The following is a 19,384-nucleotide window of genomic DNA, read 5'->3' on the forward strand; positions in this document are numbered from 1 at the left end:
GGTAATACTCATTTTGTTCATGCTAATAACATTTGAATGGTTGAGGCAAACATAATTCAGAGAATGGAAACGAAAAAAATCAGTTATTTTTTCCATTTGTAATAGGCATTGTGTACAAGATTTATAGCATTTGGATGAGGCAACCTTATGGTAGAGAATAGAAATCAATTTCTGGACATACAGATGTACATGTACAGACGTACAGACAGAAACAGGTTAGACTGAATGCCCCCTCCACTAAGGTGGGAGCATAAAATGTATTTTTCAATGATAAAATCCCCATTCTTTTTTTTTATGGAATGAAGTCCCTATGCATTTGAAAAATACATGATCCACCTTCAAAGATAAGAGTACCTTTGAACTTTGCAGTATATCTGAGGTCGTTAATGCACACCTAGATAATATATAACAGTGATCAACAGTAAGAATAAAGAGAATGGGTCTAAGTCATGTGTTAAATAACAAAAACAGAACAAATTTTTCTGTACCAGATACACATTTTGCTAATAACTGTCTCTTAAGTCACAGTCGACCATAGAAAATTTGAAAATCCAAACCTAATCCATAAATTGAAGGGATGATAGAACTGAAAGGGTTAAAAGTAAAGCCAGACCCAGATTAGAAATTAGAGCTGAACATGAGTGACATTCTTTAATTTAAAAGAAACATAATTGTTATTTTTAGGTCAAAATCTAAGAGCTGAACCATGGTATCATGGTGTAAATTTCTCTGACTTTATGTCAATACTGTTTTATGTTGTTACAATCTTTCTCATATTTATAAGTATTTATCTGCTTGATGTTCAATTAGTCAAAAAGACTTATAGATTCAATGTCATAATGGATTATACTTAATTAGTACTTGTAAATAGACCAAATTTGTCAAATTTATATTATCCATGTCTCAATAATTCAAATAGGCATTACTGTAGTAAAAATTTATAAGAGTTCCAGGGACCCAGTGTCTTGCCTGCTTTTGCTATTAATCACAGGCTCAACAAAAGGCTTTGATTAAAATACAGGATAGTTTATGAATCTAATAAATGTTTTAACAAGAATGTGTCCAAAGTACACGGATGCCCACTCGCACTATCATTTTCCATGTTCAATGGACCGTGAAAATGGGTAAAAAATATAATTAGGCATTAAAATTAGAAAGACCATATCATAGGGAACATTTGTACTAAGTTTCAAGTTGATTGGACTTCAACTTCATCAAAAACTACCTTGACCAAAAACTTTAACCTGAAACTCGCACTTTTATTTTCTATGTTCAGTGGACCATGAAATAGGGGTCAAAAGTTTAATGTGTCTTTAATATTAGAAAGATCATATCATAAGGAACATATGTACTAAGTTTCAATTTGATTGGACTTCAGCTTCATCAAAAACTACCTTGACAAAAAACTTTAACCTGAAGCGGGACAGACGGACGGACGAACGAACGAACGGACAGACAGACGGAAGAACAGACGAACGGACGCACAGACCAGAAAACATAATGCCCCTCTACTATCGTAGGTGGGGCATAAAACCTTTAACTGCAGACTGTATGTAATGTTAACTGGAGAAAAAAAAAGCCATTTATCAGTAAAATACGGATAAACAGGTACAATAATTCACTTCTAGATACTAGCTTTTTTTTAATTATTTATTGACTCACAAAGCTGTTGTAAATTATATAATCCAATATTTCCTTCTGATAAAGAAATACTAGTTCAATACCATCAAGGAGGTATAACTTATATAATATACGTCCTTGATAACAGGTTGATATCTTTGTGGTATTTACATTTACCAGAATATCATGTGATTGTTACTATAGATAGCAAAGGGTATTTCCAATCAATGGCTTCTAAACAACAAGAGAGGTATGGTAGCACAATCTTAAAATTTTCAACTTACTTGATATAATTCAATTTAAAAGGTAACACATATGTGACAATACATCATTTAATATTTTTTTAACAATAAAATTGATACATAAACCGCAGCTGAAATTAATATTGAATCAAGTTATTCCTCTAAAAATGTTTTACTTTCACTTTTGATTTTGTGTTGCTAAAGTCGTGGTAATTCCTCATTAGATAGTAACAAACTAAGACATTTGAAATGTTGAGCATTTTTTTTAGCACTTCTCAATCAGCTTTTATTTCATCAGCTTACTGGCTTTAATCACATTTTACAAGCTTTTAAAATGTTGTCAACTGATAGACATCTAATTAACGCATGCCCCATCTTTTGGACTATAAAGTTTATGTTATGGTGGCATCTATGACATATTAATTACCCCCTCCCCCCAATTATCAAACAATGAAAAATGCTGCTTTATCTTAACAATTCTATGTATTTAACCTCAACACTTACAACAGGAATATTGGACATTGGTATACAAATTTATAGGAACCCCATACCCAATTTTAATATCAGCTGGCAAAAATACGCCCAATTAGAGTTATTCCATTTATTCATCCTGCCGTGCAATACATATTGTACAAGTATATATCAAATGAAAATAAAGTCATCATAGTCATAGACACCAGAATTAAATTTTGTATTTACGCCAGACGCATGTTTCGTCTACAAAAGACTCATCAGTGACACTAACATCCAAAAAAGTTAAAAAAGCCAAATAAAGGACGTTGAAAACTGGTGAGAAATAAATGTATCTTTGACCTTCCCAAAAAGATATACTAAAAGAGACAATTCAAAAATACTTATTATTTTATACTTGTAGGATGGATATTGAGGATCGCCGCCGATATTTTATTGTAGGATCAGTAATTTTAGAGATTGTTCAACCATTGTTTAGAACCAGACTAGAAAATGACTGCACAAGTAGAGGTCTTGGGTCTTTTCAAGACTTTCTAAACTCTCAACCAGTAATACACATACTGTTTCACCTACGACACAGAAATGCTATTTGCTGTAAAGACAAAATCAATTGTTATGACAACTCAAAACTTCCGCTGATATATTGTCAATGGAACCTGCTGTACACCGAGAGTCCAGGACAACGTGGTCACAACTGCCATTGCAAGTTCACAGCAAACCAAGTCCAGCTGAATGATCTTGATATATCTTTAGCAGGTTTAATATTACTAAACTGTTGTAATCTTGCACCAGCTGATGACAATGCTGTACATAAATTACGTCGCTACAAGAATGATTATCTTAGCCACAACACAGAGGGTGAAATATCTGAGACGGAGTATAAAAGCCTGTGGACAGACCTAACTAGTTTTGTCCTTCAGTTGGATCCAAATAAACAAAATGACCTCATCAGGATAGAGAACAGACCACTTGATGAAGGATTATGTAGTCGATACAGTATAGATCTTTTGAATATTCACAAAAAACTCAATGAGGTTAGCAATTTTTTTCTGCATTTAAAAGTTGAAAAATCAATTATTGAACTATTTCATCACAAATTCATTACCTTATACATATAATCTGATATATATCAAAACATTGTGTTCAAAACAACTAGATATCATTGAGATGGGAGCCATCTCTGTGGGCCCCGCTGTGAATAATGTGCATTAAAAAATTGTATCTTTACCATAGGACATGGGTTTGTCAACTGAAATCAAAGTTTTTGACCTTGACCTTTGACCTAGGAAGTTGTAAATAAATTATGACACACCCTTTGGTGTTGGTTTATAAACATGTCAAGTATAAACTTTGAAATGATAACGGTTCTCAAGATATAGAGCGGACACGATCTTTACCATAGGACATGGGGTTGTCAACTGAAACCAAAGTTTTTGACCTTGACCTTTGACCTAGGAAGTTGTACATAAATTATGACATACCCTCTGATATTGGTTTATATACATTTCAGGTATAAACTTTAAAATGATAACGGTTCTCAAGATATAGAGCAGACACAATCTTTACCATAGGACATGGGGTTGTCAACTGAAACCAAAGTTTTTGACCTTGGACTTTGCCCTAGGCAGTCGTTCATAAATTATGACACACCCTCTGGTGTTGGTTCATATACATGTCAAGTATAAACTTTGAAATCATAACGGTTCTCAAGATATAGAGCAGACACGATCTTCACCACAGGACACAGGGTTGTCAACTGCAACCAAAGTTTTTTTACCTTGACCTTTGACCTAGGAAGTTGTACATACATCATGACACGCCCTCTGGTGGTGGTTAATAAACATAAGTATAAAGTATGAAATCATAATGGTTCTCTAGATATGGAGCGGACACAAAGTTAAAGTGTTACGGACGGAAGGACGGACGAACAGACTGATCACTATAGGGCGACCAGACTTTGGCGGGGCCCTAATTAACATCCATCTCTATTGATTGACAAAACATTAATTTTCATGATTTCGGTGTACAGATAATGAAATTCCCTGGAAATTCAGTACTTTGCAAACATTCAATAAATCCATATATCTTATTTCTCTATTCTAAAGCTCAATATTTTCCAAACATGTCAAATGTCCTATAAATGTTGTTTCTCCCAAATGTCCCCATGTCAATCCAAACTTCCTCGTTTGACATTAGGACATTTAGGAGAAACAACCATATAGGACATTGTGACATGAAAGTATTTACTTTGTGACAGAATTTTTTCCAGGAAAACACATTAATTTGAGATTGTGTATAGCAACATGTTTATCCATCATGATGAAAGAATTTTTGTTGACAAATTATAATTATGTTCCTTACTTTGAAGACTATTATGTTACTTACCCATTATATACTTCAGCTTTAGAAATTCTTTTTTAGTTGAGAACTTCATACAATTAACAATACTTTTTACAGATGGACACTTCAATTCAAGGAATTAGTTCAACTGTACAGGGAATTGACAGTTCAATGCAGGTAATGCCATTGTTATTCAAAATATCAGTCTATTTAAGAAGTTTGTTTGTTTATTTTTTTTGGCTATTTTGAAATATTTAAAATGCAAATATGCCCTAGGCACCAAAACATGTCGATCAATAAATTTCTGCAGCAGTCCCTAAAGTGTTGTTGATATAAGACTCTCTACAAAATACAAATATATGTAGACTTTGGCAAAACCACAAAAATTGGTACCAACGAAAATAAATGAATCCTGTAGTAAGAATTTATAAAATAAAGCTGATAACAAATTCAAATCAAAGTATGCACTCTCTTGTTTTTTCTAATCCACAGGTACAGATATAATCCTATTTTTATGATGATTAACATGTAATATGTCCAAAAGATTTCATAACTTATTACCAATTAAGCAACAATTTGTACTGAGGAGCAAAACATGATTTCATTAAATAATATGAATCAACTAGACACAACTTTTCTGGATGTTCATTATTTACTGTATTTTACAGGAACTATTGATTTACCACAGAAATGAAGCAATATGCCAGCACTGCAAGAAAAAATTGAATGAGCAAGGTCAGCATGTTTACTGTAAATTGTCAAAACAAACATCCATCAACATTTGATTTTGTCCAAATCCTCATAGTTTTGATAGCTACCACAAACTATGGTACTTTTGGCTATTGGCATATTTTTGTTTATTCTGCAATTCAGATAAAGCACTAAAAAAACAAACCAAATTGAATATAAAATTTACCAAAATAAATAAAAGTGTTCGGTAATTCTGTGGTTATCATAATGAATGTAAGTCATTGAGTATCATGACTAAATTCAAATAGATAGATTGGTACATACAGGATTAAATTTTACTAAAAAAGACAACTAAACTTATCATATAAGCAGTAAGGGTCATCACATCAAATGTTCCTAAATTATAATGATCCTTCATGATTACAATATCAGTTGCTTATTGTAACAAATCACAAATTGATAAGATGTAATATTCTATTTGTCAAAGCATTGCATTTGAATCCGATTTCATATTATATCAGTCTGCACCAAAATCTTTCTGTCCTAACAAAGTTTTGTAAATTCTTACTAGTCCTGATTTAATTTTACTAGTATGGGGCATTCAACTAGTGACTTACCATGCAGATTGTTGACACATTTAAGATCAATTTTTCTACTTATTATTCTTTATATACAGTTAACTCTCGTTGTCTCGAACTCGGTTGACTCGAAATTTCGGATGAGTCGAAGTTTTCACGTGGTCCCAAACTTTATTCCATACAAAAGTATGTAATTCGACTCCTGATGAGTCGAAATTGGATGAGTCGAAATTTCGGTTGAGTCGAACTAAATTAACGGTCCCAAGGTTAACAAAAGCATTCAAAATTCATTTTTTATCTCGAACTAATACACATATGTCAAAACATGACCTCCGGGATTTAAATGGATTGAATAGTTAATCTGACAATACACGTGTAATTAAATGTCCGGTCACTGACCACTGTATTGATTTATGACATGCAATTTCCATGAGTGTTTACTTAAGATTATCTTTTAAAGAATTTTGACAAATAATTAGTGATACATTGTTAATGTTCATGAAAAGGTATTTAAAATGTTTACAAAACAATTAATTTGTGATTTACACTATAAATGAGCTTGGATGTGTATAAAGTGAGGATTATGGCTTCCGTTGATGATCACCTAAAAACTACTCAAACGGCGTCTTTAATCTTGTTATATTTTCTTTTGAAAAGAAAGAGTGAGATAAAACAAAATGAATAGAAATCAAAATTTTCTTAAATCTCTTGTATCCGAAAATAAACAATTTTGTCAGCTATAACCGACCTGAATAACGAAACTATCGATTGGAAATTACTCTCTTGGAAAAGCCATAGGATTTTTTTTTTTTTTAATTAAAAGAATTGAATAAATAAAAAAAAAAATTTCATCATAATAATAAAAGACTGTGACATACAAATATATCGATCTGATACTAGAATATCGATCCCCTTGACATATTTACCCGGATTTATTTTAGCTTTACCAAGCTAAGCAAGAGTTGTGTCCCTTAGATTGTCGAACTTCCGGTGTTCGTTTGAGTCGAACTACGTGTATCTCGAAATATTTCTCTGGTCCGGCTGACTTCGACATAACGAGAGTCGACTGTATAATTATTTTTCCTTTTTCTTTGTATTTTGTTAGAGCTGTTCAAAGACCTCCAGTCTCAATGCCACCAACATTCAGCTTCAACACAAATTGAACAAAAAATTCCATATGATAAAAATTTAATACTATATTATTGAGTCATTGCTAAAGTTTCAAGACTTGATTCACTAGTCTAAAATCAAACCACATCTTTATGTAAAAAACACAAAAATATTCTTAATTACAGTCCATATTTAGAATAGTCTACTGATTTTAACTTGGATGTCATCACCTAATGTAGTGAACACAATATTTCCCTATATAGTAATTTAATGCAAAAGTTGATTCCTTTATTTCATAGGCATTGTGAGCTTGGAAACATTAATACCAGATGTAGTAATGATGGATGATGGCAGACTTGTGTTATGTTTGTTCCATGAGAGCAGACTATTGATCTGTAACCCAGATGGATCACAGATAGACAGTTTACCAGTCGAGGGTTGTCCATGTTGTGTTATAGCTGTCAACAACTCTACAGTGGCTGTTACAGTTGATAAATCCCTCAAATGTTATTGTATAGAGATGTATGATATAAACAATAAACATAAACTCAAACTGTCAACAACTCTACAGTGGCTGTTACAGTTCTTCAACCCTTCAATGGAGACTATATAGAGATGTATGATATAAACAATAAACATAAACTTAAATCCATATCAGTACCTACAATGTCCATTCATAGTGGCATAACAATGATAAACAACAAGTTAGTAGTAGGTGGTGATGATGGACTACTGATTGTTGATCATCAGACAGGAGAGACAATACAGACAATACAAACAAACTGCCCACCATACAGGATACATGCTTCGGGTTACAGAATATTCTTAATCAATCAACCAATGTATTATGGTGGTAACAATAACCTTTACTGGTACAGCTTTACAGATGACAACATACAAACATTAACATTACCATCAACACCATATTCAATAACTACACTACAAGATGGAAGTCTCTATGTTCTCTGTGGAGATGGATCTGTACAACATGTGTCATCTAATGGAAAACAGTTCAAAACTTTAAAAACAAATCAATCCATTGAATTTAATGGTTGTAGCAATTTATATTATTATAATTTAAAGCAAAGAAAAATGATCGCATACAATACCTTTACTGGAATTGTCAAAATACTTCAAGAGAAATGAAGTGATATCTGAGAAATCCAATTTGAATCTTGTAATGGTAAAATCAACTTACTGTTTTTATCATAATAAAAGTATTTCATCTTATCATAAAAGCTAGAACAAGTTGACAACCTTATTAATTAGTTGTAGTTAACCTTGTCCAGAACATTATTCTACAATACAATGCTTTGTATGCACAAAATAATGTTATTTTCATCACAAGGTATTTTTAAAGTAATTACAAGGGCTAAAATAATAATAAAAAAAAATACTGGCATAAAAAATAAGTTCATTTTTATTCAATGTGATTTTTATATTGATATAAATAAACAAAGTAAAATGTATTTGAAAATTCTTCTTCAAATGTTATTTGATTTCATTGTAAAATATCAGCATTTATGTTTGGCAAGTTAACTCTGTCAACCTTTTTATTTACACTGGACTTTCCAACAGTAAATTATGAATTGGGAATACTCAAAACTATTTCTGTAAATTTCAATTTCAGTTAAAAAAAAGAAAGTTACAACTTCTTAGTCAATAGATTCTGATTTTATTCAGTGAATATCTGTATGACAAATTTTCTCATTTAGGGATCCTTTAGATAAGCTGAACTGGTAGTCTCAACAAATTTTGCTTACTGAATTTTTTCCAGTACTATATTTGAATAATTAAAACGTTCCCATCAATATATGACCTTGCTGTCATTACTTTAAAGCTAAAATAAAAGTTGTTCTAATATTCATTTCAACTTAATGAAAACAAGAATGTGTTCATAATACACAGATGCCTCACTCACATTATCATTTTCTATGTTCAGTGGATCGTGAAATTGGGATCAAAACTTGGCCAATTTGGCATTGAATTTAGAAGGATCATACCATAAGGAACATGTGTTCTAAGTTTCAAGTTGATTGAACCTAAACTTCATGAAAAACTACCTTGACCAAAAACTTTAACCTGAAGCGAGATAGACAGACGGACGAACGGACAAATGAACAAATGAATAAAAAACACAGACACACAAACCAGAAAACATAATGCCCATAAATGGGGCATAAAAACATAATGTGCCTAGGTGGGGCATAAAAACCTCTTGACATGTCCAATTAAGACACTTAAGTTGGTACTAAATATGTTGCGCTTTGGTTCTTACCATCATATTTCTTTTAATATGTTCACTCTGTTCCAACTTTGTTTTATTTTCTTTTAGTTCATCTATCTTTAGTTGGACCTTCTTCTCTTTTTCTTCAAAATCAACCTACAATCAAATGGAAATTTAAATACAGTAAAAACTGCAACAGTTTTCTCAGGTATTACCTAAAATTTGAATGGTACTGTGCAGTACAGCACTACAGCACAGTACCAAGGAGAATCAAGTGAAACTGTGAGCCATTGCTCACTGATTCAAGTCACATGAAGCTGTTACTACCTTTTAAGGGCAACGATACAGTTTTGATCTTGTATTTACATTTTGTAAGTTACAATTTCTATATAGACTATTTTTTACCTGATTAAATCAAATATGTAATAAAAAATATACCTTCATATGCAACTTTTGAGTAAAATGAGGTCCAAATTTTGTGTATTTGCTCAAAATTTGGATTTGTGGCCGTATTTTCCCTTTCAAAAGAAAGACAGAATTTGTTTGTTTTAAAAGATAAACACAAACTGTTTTTTGTTAAATAAGTTGTAATTACTGTAATTTATAAGTTTCCTAAAAATTTATACGAATAAAAAATAACTCATATTTATCAAATGTTCATGAATGTAGAAAAAAACAATTTTTTTGCTGTATATTTATCAAATTAAAAAAAATTGCACTATTTACGTTTTCAAGAAAAATTTGCCCACATAATCTTCTTGGCATTTAAAAAAAGACGGGTCAGTGAACTCATTTTCAAGTTAAATAAGTTTGAATGATAAAAATCAGTCGAAAACTGAATCTTTTCCCCGTAAGTCATAATTTGACGTCGCGAAAATAACAATTTACGTTAGCAACGTAATTACCTTCGCTGTAACTGTATTGTATGTATGCCCTTAATACAGATTTGACAAACACTGATGTAGATATTTTTCAATATCACAAGGGGAAAAGGGATCATATAAGGAAATTGAATTCTATGTCAAATGCCCTTACTTCAATTAATGTAAAAAATTTGCATGGATAATTTTAATACAAACCTTTAGGTTCTTTCCTTCTATAACCATGGTATCCAGTTTGTTTCTGACATTTTCAATAAAACTTCTGTATTTTTCATCTGTGATTTCACATCCACTAAAACCTAACAAGAAATTGTAGCTTATATTGAACTGTTGAACATTTTTTGTGTGTGTGTGGTTTAGGATGGGGAACTATTGCCTATAATTATCAAAGTTAGGACCAATCATATTAATATTTATGGTTTTTTTCTGTTTAAAATTAACATGATAGCGTCAAATTAGTCTGATATATAGATTTGGTATAAAGTGTTGCGATACCACTTTTGATAAACAAGCAGTTACCTTAAGATACCCTTCACGTTTTATACCCGATATTATGTACAATGTATTATATATAAAGGGACAAAAAAAAAGACAATTTTTGGGCATGCAAAACAGTTCTGTAATCATTTTTATTTTATCTATGTATTTTATGTATATCATCATAAATTTTATACTTGTTTATTTGTAGATATGACACAGAGATTTATAGAATAACTAATCGAAGAATTCAAATAGAGAAAAATATTCACTGAGTGTCCAAACAACACATTAATTCATGAATGCTCGTGTTGTTCGGTCAAGAGTTGAATATTTTTTGATATTTGAATTCTTTTATTAGTTATTCTTTTTATTACATTGGCAAATGTTGTTTTTTTAAGAAATTAATGTAAAATATGTAAGGAACTATATCTTTTTTCTACGCATTCACAATTTGTTTTGATCCCCCGTTACCGACATCTTGACAACGCCTTTTGTTGTATGATGTCAGATTGAAATAACCACGTTTATTTCACATGTGAAATAATTGGTTTTTATTTAACTGGGAAATCAATGTAATTCATTGCAACCAATGTAATAAATGTATATATTGTTTACACATCAACAAATATTCACTATATTTACTTTTTTAAAATCTGTTTAATATGTGAATATATTTTTGTACAGTACTTTTATTTTATAACCATCAACGTTGTGTTATAATATTTCAGTTTAATTTAAAAGTGACAAAAGTTTCCATCTTATTTGGTTATCAATAAAATTAACATAAATTTGAAAGAAGAACAAAATTTCCATTTTTCAATTTTAAATTAAAAATTTCTCCTGTCATACCTTCTTTTTTGTCAGAAATTATATAAAATTATTTGCCTTTATCTTTCCTTCAGATAAATGTGTTTGTCTTTAATACTATAAAATTGATTTTATTCACATGTTAATCCATGAGAACTGACACTTCAAGTCCCTTCCATTTCCTATTACCCTCCATGAAAGATCTGTCGACATATCTATATTTTTAATGTACAGACATATTTCTGAGAAGATTCTTAAATATTTTATTGGCAGAAATATGAACTGACCTTCAAACTGGTACTTGTCAGCAAACTGTTCTACAAGTACATTTCTCTTTGTAATGTTGTCATCATGTACCTGTATAAAAAGTAGAAAAATATATACTTGGAGAGAAAATTCATCTCTGGAATGCAACAAACAACTGAATTAGCCCAAAATTGACAGATAACAGTGGTATTGAGAAATTAGCAGGTATTAACTGAAGGTAAAATATTCTAAAAAAACTGGGGTTACCTTAACATTGAGTTAATTGATCAAACTACTTATATTCTATGAGTGTGCTTCATAATAAAATGGCTGATATTTTTTCGTTTGTTATTTTTCTGAATTGAATAGCAAACATTTCATTTGATTGATAGTTGGTTGCTTATCAATTCAAATGAATTCTCAACTCTACATTTATCATAAATGAAAAGTGAACTTATAGCTATATACAGATTTTTTGTATATCTTCCATTTGTTTATTACAAACTATCTGTCATTTCCTGTCCTTTCAGAACTGGTTTAGCATTTAGTATACTAAAATTATCCACTATTTTTCCATAATGGAGTAACTATCATACCTGAGCCTCCTGTTCTAGTTTCCCTACTTGAAGTAACAGTTCACTTTTCTTTCTATTCAACTGTTCACATTCTCTTTCTAGTTCCCTGCTCTGCTGTTTAAACTGAAATCAACATTAGATATTCAATGAAAGTAAGAGAAACTACCAATTTGCTCAATAATACTCTCAATCCATTTAAAAAAAAATCTTTTTTATTTTTCTGGTTCCATTCAATTTTTGCTGTATTGAAAAAGAACTTATAGTGTATCAGTTTACGACTCTTAATCTGGACATGCAATTAAGAACAAAACCAAAGTAGCAGCCCTTTTATTGCTTCTCTTTATCTCAAGGTCACAATGAGGTCTTCAGCAGAGCTACTTCACACACCTTAAGGATGTACTTAGGTGAGGTTAGGTAAAAATTAAGAAATTAAGAAATTAAAATTGATACTTTAAGCTGGAAGAGCATCAATTAAGGATAAAGATAAACTAAAAATATTGACAGGTAATGGACCTCCTTTTCGAGATATTTGAGATTTAAAATATGGCGGGAAAAGGCTGACTCAGACTTTTGCCTTATGTTTGCATTGGTATTATTTGGGTCTCAAAACAAAAGAAAGAAAATCAATAATCTTCTAAGAATTTGGCTAATGACCTTTCAAATATTTTACATTGTATTGTAAGGAAAAACACCAAGGAGTCCGAACATTTGATACAAATTCCAAAAACCTCACCTTAGTACATCCTTAATGCAAATTGAGAAAAAAAAACAACATCTATTTGAATGGAATTATTTGCTAATTATAAATATACCTTTATAAACTTGATGCTTGGGAAGTGCTTTTCTGGAATAGACTTCATCAGAAACACTCAAACCCCTAAGTTTCAACAATATGGATATAAAGCCATAAATATGTTAACTTCCATGTGCTTAGCAGAGAAGCTTCACATACAAATTTTAAAATATTTTGATTAACTCCTTCAAGGTTCATGACCACAAAATATTTTATTAAGACAGGGTAAATACAGTGTGTGGCCATAAGTATTTGTCACTTGAGATTTTTCGCTATATGTTGTATATACAAGAGTGCACACGCTGAAATGTCTCGCCTTCTATACTAATCATTGATATTATGTTAATAGTCCTGAGTATAAAGCTAAGCTTTATTACAACTGTCACATAAACTAAACATTAACCAAGATAACTCAACAAAGACCAATGAACCTTGAAAATGAGGTCAAGGTCAGATGAACCATGCCAGGCAGACATGTACAGCTAACAATGCTTCTATACAACATATATAGTTGACCCATTACTTATAGTTTAAGAAAAATAGACCAAAACACAAAAACTGAACACTGTGCATTGAACTGTGAAAATGAGGTCACGGTCAAATAAAACCTTCGCGACATTTGATATTCATAAAATATTTCCATACACCAAATATAGTTGACCTATGGCAAATAGTATTTGGTAAAAAGACCAAAACTCACAAACTTAACTTTGACCACTGAACCATGAAAATGAGGTCAAGGTCACATGACATCTGCCCGCTAGACATGTACACCTTACAATCATTCCATACAACAAATATAGTAGACCTATTGCATATAGTATGAGAAAAACACACCAAAACACAAAAATTTAACTATAACCACTGAACCATGAAAATGAGGTCAAGGTCAGATGACACCTGCCAGTTGGACATGTACACCTTACAGTCCTTCCATACACTGAATATACTAGCCCTATTGCTTATAGTATCTGAGATATGGACTTGACCACCAAAACTTAACCTTGTTCACTGATCCATGAAATGAGGTCGAGGTCAAGTGAAAACTGTCTGACAGACATGAGGACCTTGCAAGGTACGCACATATCAAATATAGTTATCCTATTACTTATAATAAGAGAGAATTCAACATTACAAAAAATTTGAACTTTTTTTTCAAGTAGTCACTGAACCATGAAAATGAGGTCAAGGTTATTGGACATGTGACTGACGGAAACTTCGTAACATGAAGCATCTATATACAAAGTATGAAGCATCCAGGTCTTCCACCTTCTAAAATATAAAGCTTTTAGTAAGTGAGCTAACACCGCCGCCGCCGCCGCCGGATCACTATCCCTATGTCGAGCTTTCTGCAACAAAAGTTGCAGGCTCGACAAAAACTACATTTTTTCAAAAAATAATTTTGGGGTCATTTTTGGTTTGATTTTAAGCAACTTGGTACCAATAGAAGCAGAATTGTCACAGGTTTATTTGTTGATTTGGTTTTATTTTTTTTCGTGAATTTTCATTTTTTCACAAGATAAACACAAATATTTTCTGTTAAGAAATTTGCTATATATTCAACCAAATTAAATAATAAAATTTTATTGAACGTGTTCACATCAAGAGAAAACAAAAACACCTGAAGACAAACTGTGACCAAAGAAACAAACATACTTTAGACAACTCTACGTCTTGTAAGGCCTTGTTAATCAAAATCCAACCAGAAATGCCCTCAAAATATTTTTTTGAAAAATGTTTTTTTATATGAAATATATAGCAAAAAAATGCAGGTGATGAATACTTTTGGCCAGGTACTGTATGTCAATAAATCCTGAAAACTCTTTTTTTTTTTATTTGACAATCACTGATGATTCTTATCTAGATGAAATGTGTCTGAAGCAAAATTAATCCTAGTATTTATGATGAGTTTATCAAGTAAATGTACATAAAATAAGGCCTTCTGGAAGTCGGGATAAACTACACTAAAGGAGCAATATTTGTAATATGTGTAATAACATACCCTGTAGCGGATTGTTTTTCGAGGGGTGTAAATTTTTGCGGATAGAACAAAATCACCAAAATAAATCCCGCCAATTTAAAATTGTATATGCAAAGGTATTGATAAAAGTTTCGAATCTGCCAAAATATTTCGTATACCTTATTCAACGAAAATGGCAAAATTTTACACCTCCGAAAATAACCCGCTATACGGTAATGCATATCACTACAAAACAACATAATGTTGGAGATATATACTTGAGATAAAGTATCTTCTCTCTCTTGAACTTTGTTCTGGAACTCAGCTAGAACTCTCTTCAATTCTTCTACTGAACCTGTTTGGGAAATTAATGATGTAGTTATGTTTATGTGTCAAATATTGGAAATTATTTATGATTTTGATTGAGACAATATTCCACCAAAGAAAAACTAACTACAGGTATAATGAACATAATACACAAGTGTGTAACCATTTCCCACCTAATAGGTTATTTCACAATTTAAACATTAATAGATGGAAACCAAAATGCATAATTTTTCTGAAAGATTTTACCTAAAAAAAAAAGCATCAGAAATTATAGAGTGATGTCAAACAGGTCAATTCTGGTAAGATCACAAAATGTTAAAGAAAATAAAAGAAGTTAATTTATTTTCATCAAAATAATGGCACCTATAATCCTCCTTTTACCTTGAAATTCATTCTCTATATTCTTCTGTAATTCCTCTACAGTCCTTTCCATTTCTTTTTTCTCACTTGTATGCTTAGCTGAAAAAGATATTTATATACAAAACGAATAGGACCAAGCATGTGAGGGCAATATATTTTATTATAAACTTTTTGAGGTAGGGTAGGAAGAAAACATGTTAATTCTTGTACATTGGTCTTTAGTCATTTGTATTTCTATGTCCATTTGATGCATGCAAACTACAGAAAAAAGTACACATGTCATGGAAGCATTCTGGAAGTCCCTTCCCACCCTTCCACATCCATTTTAATGAAATAGTTCATAGAATATTAGGATTGATGGATGTATATAACTTACATTTCTTTGTTTAAACTTTGCTACACTGTATAAAAAGATTAAATATTGTACAAGAATTCAAAGAGAGACACAGATAATAAAAGATATTAAATCACAACTAAAGATTAAATGACATTGCCATGGTGAAAAAGAGGAAGTTAACACGATCTGTCAATCTCTCATTTACTTACCCTTTCAGAGCACCTGAGATCCCTACCTTGACCAAAAACTTTAACCTGAAACTAACACTTTCATTTTATGTTCATTGGACTGTGAAATTGGGGTCAAATGTCTAATTTGGCTTTAAAACTAGAAAGATCATATCATAAGCAACATGTGTACTAAGTTTCAAGTTGATTGGACTTCAGCTTCATCAAAAACTACCTTGACCAAAAACTTTAACCTGAAGTGGGACAGACGGACTAACAAACAGACAGACGAACGAACAGAGACGCACAGACCAGAAAACATAATGCCCCTTACTATCGTAGGTGGGGCATCCCCTACTATCGTAGGTGGAGCATGAAAATACTGCATTTAGTGTTCTGAGCACAAATTTTGTATTCCCAGTACTGAGTAAGGTTTATGGAAAGCAATTCAATACAATTAGGGACTTAGAATTCCCCTCTTATTGCTTAGATCATTTAACAATAGTCTGCAGTTTAAATAATTGCTACGGTAAACTATAGGGCATTTAATTTATATTTTGTAATATATGAGGTTTGATCAAAATCTTTAAATTATTTACAACAGAAAAATAATCTGTTTTGAAAATATACACTTACTTATATTATTTTGTAATCGGTAGATGTCATCTGACTTGGCACCAATTTGACTCAGTTTGTTCTGAAAATTACAAAAATGTTACATTACTGTTTTGTTCCAACAAAAAAAGTATATTAGTAACGTTGCTATCAATAACTTTGAGTATTCTGCTTTCTAATCAAGTAGTTTCAATGTTGTTGTCTTGTTGCTTGATGGGTTGTGTTCTGCTGTTAACATGTTCTACCTATGAAATATATATATTATGGGTATAAATCAGTCATTAAATTTATGGTGTCTTCTATGAAAGGCAATGATGTATATCTTGTCTGCAGCTTGACAATGTTGAGTTGTAGTGAGTTGTAGTGAATTAGCAATTTTTACTTCTGGAGTGCAGCCAATTCTTGTTTGACTGTACTTTATCCTAATTCCATATCATATCTATAATCCTAAGCCAAGGTGACCTCTGGAAATATTCGTTTTGAGACTGTAATTCTGGAAAGTGATGAATTGAATGCATCCTTTTTCAATAGCCTTAATCTTCCATTTATCCTTCATTTATATAATACTAAAGTTTTAAAAGCTACTGGTACTTACCGGTATAACAGTTGTTCATTCATTGTTGTTTGATGATGTGGTTCATTAATGTTTTTTGTTTTTTATATAGATTAGACCATCTATTTTCCTGTTTGAATGGTTTTACACTAGTCTGTGTTAAAGGCGGTTCTTTGACCTGTAATGGTCAACTGTTTACAAATTGAACTTGGATAGAGAATCGTCTCATTGGCAATCATACCACATCTTCTTCTATCTAATTATTGGATGACCATGGTATAACCCTACATGCTTACTTCTATTGGATCCAACTTAGATACTATAGTGTCTACAGATCCTTTGGATGATATCAACTTTGATTGGATTTCATTTAAATCACCTTCAAGCTGAAAACAGACAGAAAGCATTGCAGGCTTATATATGTATTATCTGGATATCTACATGTAAATAAATAATAAATGGTTAATAAATCTTTTTACTTTCAATCAACTGACTGACATTTAATGACATAACTAAGGTATCATTCTTGGCATGAAAGTTCTGTATGCAAATAAAAATGGCAGCCTTCTGTAGCAAAACCAAGAAAACAGAAAACAAGAACATTCTTGATTCTACAGCTTACCAAACCGTTAAACTGCCTTATTATGATAGAAGGGACATTATTAAAGATGGAATTTTTTGGTATTAATATTGATTCCCTATTCGGGTCTTTGCATTGGAAATAAACACATTTACAACAAATGTTTTCTGAAACAAGTTGTTGGCATGATGCGGGTTCTGTTCTGTACTTCTCATATATTTTATGATGGTAAGATACCAAATTCCTTACAGGAAGGGTTGTGCTTGATTTCATATGACTAAGACATAATCTTTCAATCAGTTTAATTGAGGTCTAGAGCTGGCAAGTCAGTATCTTCAGTCTGGTTGTTGTCTCTTTGACATTTTCCCAATTTCCATTCTCAATTTTATTGATTCACCGGTGCATTAAATGAACAGCTAGAAACCAATGATATCTTTCAAAAATAATGAAAACAAAATTATAAAATTATATAAAGATTTGACAAATTAATTGAAGCTACACAAACTTCAATCCCAGGTAATAGTAAAATATTGAGGAAACAAGAATGTGTCCCCAGAAACACTAATGCCCCACTCGCACTATCATTTTCTATGTTCAGTGGACCGTGAAATTGGAGTAAACCCTCTAATTTGGCAATAAAATTAAAAAGATCATATCATAGGGAACATATATACTAAGTTTGAAGTCGTTTGGACTTCAACTTGATCAAAAACTACCTTGACCAAAAACTTTAACCTGGAGCGGGACAGACGGACGAACGGACGGACAAACGGACGAACAGAAGCACAGACCAGAAAACATAATGCCCCTCTACTATCGTAGGTGGGGCATAAAAATATATCTTCAATTTTTTACCTAGATTCATTGTGAACCACAAAATAAAATATTCAATCAAGTACAAATTTCTATAGGCTTATATGCAAACTTAGACAAAACCAAAAATATCAGAAATCCAAGGAAAGATATTTTTTTTATCAATCCAATGAAGTTAATACCAACATAAATCATTGAATCCACACTTGTTTAATTAATTACTGTAAATTTAGAAATTATTGCGTCCATTTATTATTGCAATTTTGTCATTTAAGACTAAAATGTGATTTAAATTTTTGCAATATTGAGAAAAATCCTATTTTATTTGTATCAAAATTATCAAAATGCAAGTTTAAGTTATTGCAACTATAACTCTTGTCACATTTTTCGCAATAATAAAAACATTGCAATAATTTCTAAATTCCCTGTAACTTATATACATGTACCTGTGTAGCCTTATCTTTGTGTTGCTTTAGATATGATGTTTCTATCCTGTATTCCTTCACAGTGGCATCCTAGTAAAGGTAATATAATACATTGGATAAATTATTCTTTTTACATTCACTATGGACAATTTAATGAAAATAAATTAGAAAGTTTAAGGAACTATAT

At 31.4% G+C, this 19,384-nt stretch overlaps 2 protein-coding genes across 3 annotated transcripts in view; one reads left to right on the top strand and one right to left on the bottom strand.

Annotated features, from left to right (window-relative positions):
* The window catches only part of LOC139485561 (DNA repair protein RAD50.L-like), a gene marked incomplete in the record, with an annotated part of 50,387 nt that overhangs the window by 21,032 nt on the left and 9,971 nt on the right, over positions 1–19,384 (bottom strand). The window contains 9 exon segments of the mRNA XM_071270137.1: positions 9,330–9,434; positions 10,358–10,458; positions 11,734–11,803; positions 12,289–12,390; positions 15,299–15,375; positions 15,729–15,806; positions 16,848–16,908; positions 17,676–17,765; positions 19,219–19,287. Coding sequence (XP_071126238.1) covers positions 9,330–9,434; positions 10,358–10,458; positions 11,734–11,803; positions 12,289–12,390; positions 15,299–15,375; positions 15,729–15,806; positions 16,848–16,908; positions 17,676–17,765; positions 19,219–19,287 — 753 coding nt within the window.
* On the top strand, positions 1,835–8,289 carry LOC139485562 (uncharacterized). Of its 2 annotated transcripts, none has more exons than XM_071270138.1 (5): positions 1,835–1,870; positions 2,737–3,367; positions 4,791–4,850; positions 5,342–5,408; positions 7,351–8,289. In XM_071270138.1, the coding sequence occupies exons 1-5, from the start codon at positions 1,848–1,850 to the stop codon at positions 7,662–7,664; spliced, it is 1,095 nt and encodes a 364-aa protein (XP_071126239.1). In that variant the 5' UTR covers positions 1,835–1,847; the 3' UTR covers positions 7,665–8,289. The 2 variants fall into 2 exon arrangements, with proteins under 2 accessions (XP_071126239.1, XP_071126240.1); XM_071270139.1 differs by having other exon boundaries at positions 1,838–1,926.

Source organism: Mytilus edulis, chromosome 8 (genome assembly GCF_963676685.1).
Source record: "Mytilus edulis chromosome 8, xbMytEdul2.2, whole genome shotgun sequence".
NCBI classification, from domain to species: domain Eukaryota; kingdom Metazoa; phylum Mollusca; class Bivalvia; order Mytilida; family Mytilidae; genus Mytilus; species Mytilus edulis.

What these genes read in the sequence shown, in the direction of transcription:
- LOC139485562 (XM_071270138.1), top strand. Translation starts at nt 1,848, where the DNA reads ATGGCTTCTAAACAACAAGAGAG. An exon ending in TTCACAAAAAACTCAATGAG is followed by an intron (nt 3,368 to 4,790) that starts GTTAGCAATTTT and finishes TACTTTTTACAG; the next exon opens with ATGGACACTTCAATTCAAGG. An exon ending in GAAAAAATTGAATGAGCAAG is followed by an intron (nt 5,409 to 7,350) that starts GTCAGCATGTTT and finishes TTTATTTCATAG; the next exon opens with GCATTGTGAGCTTGGAAACA.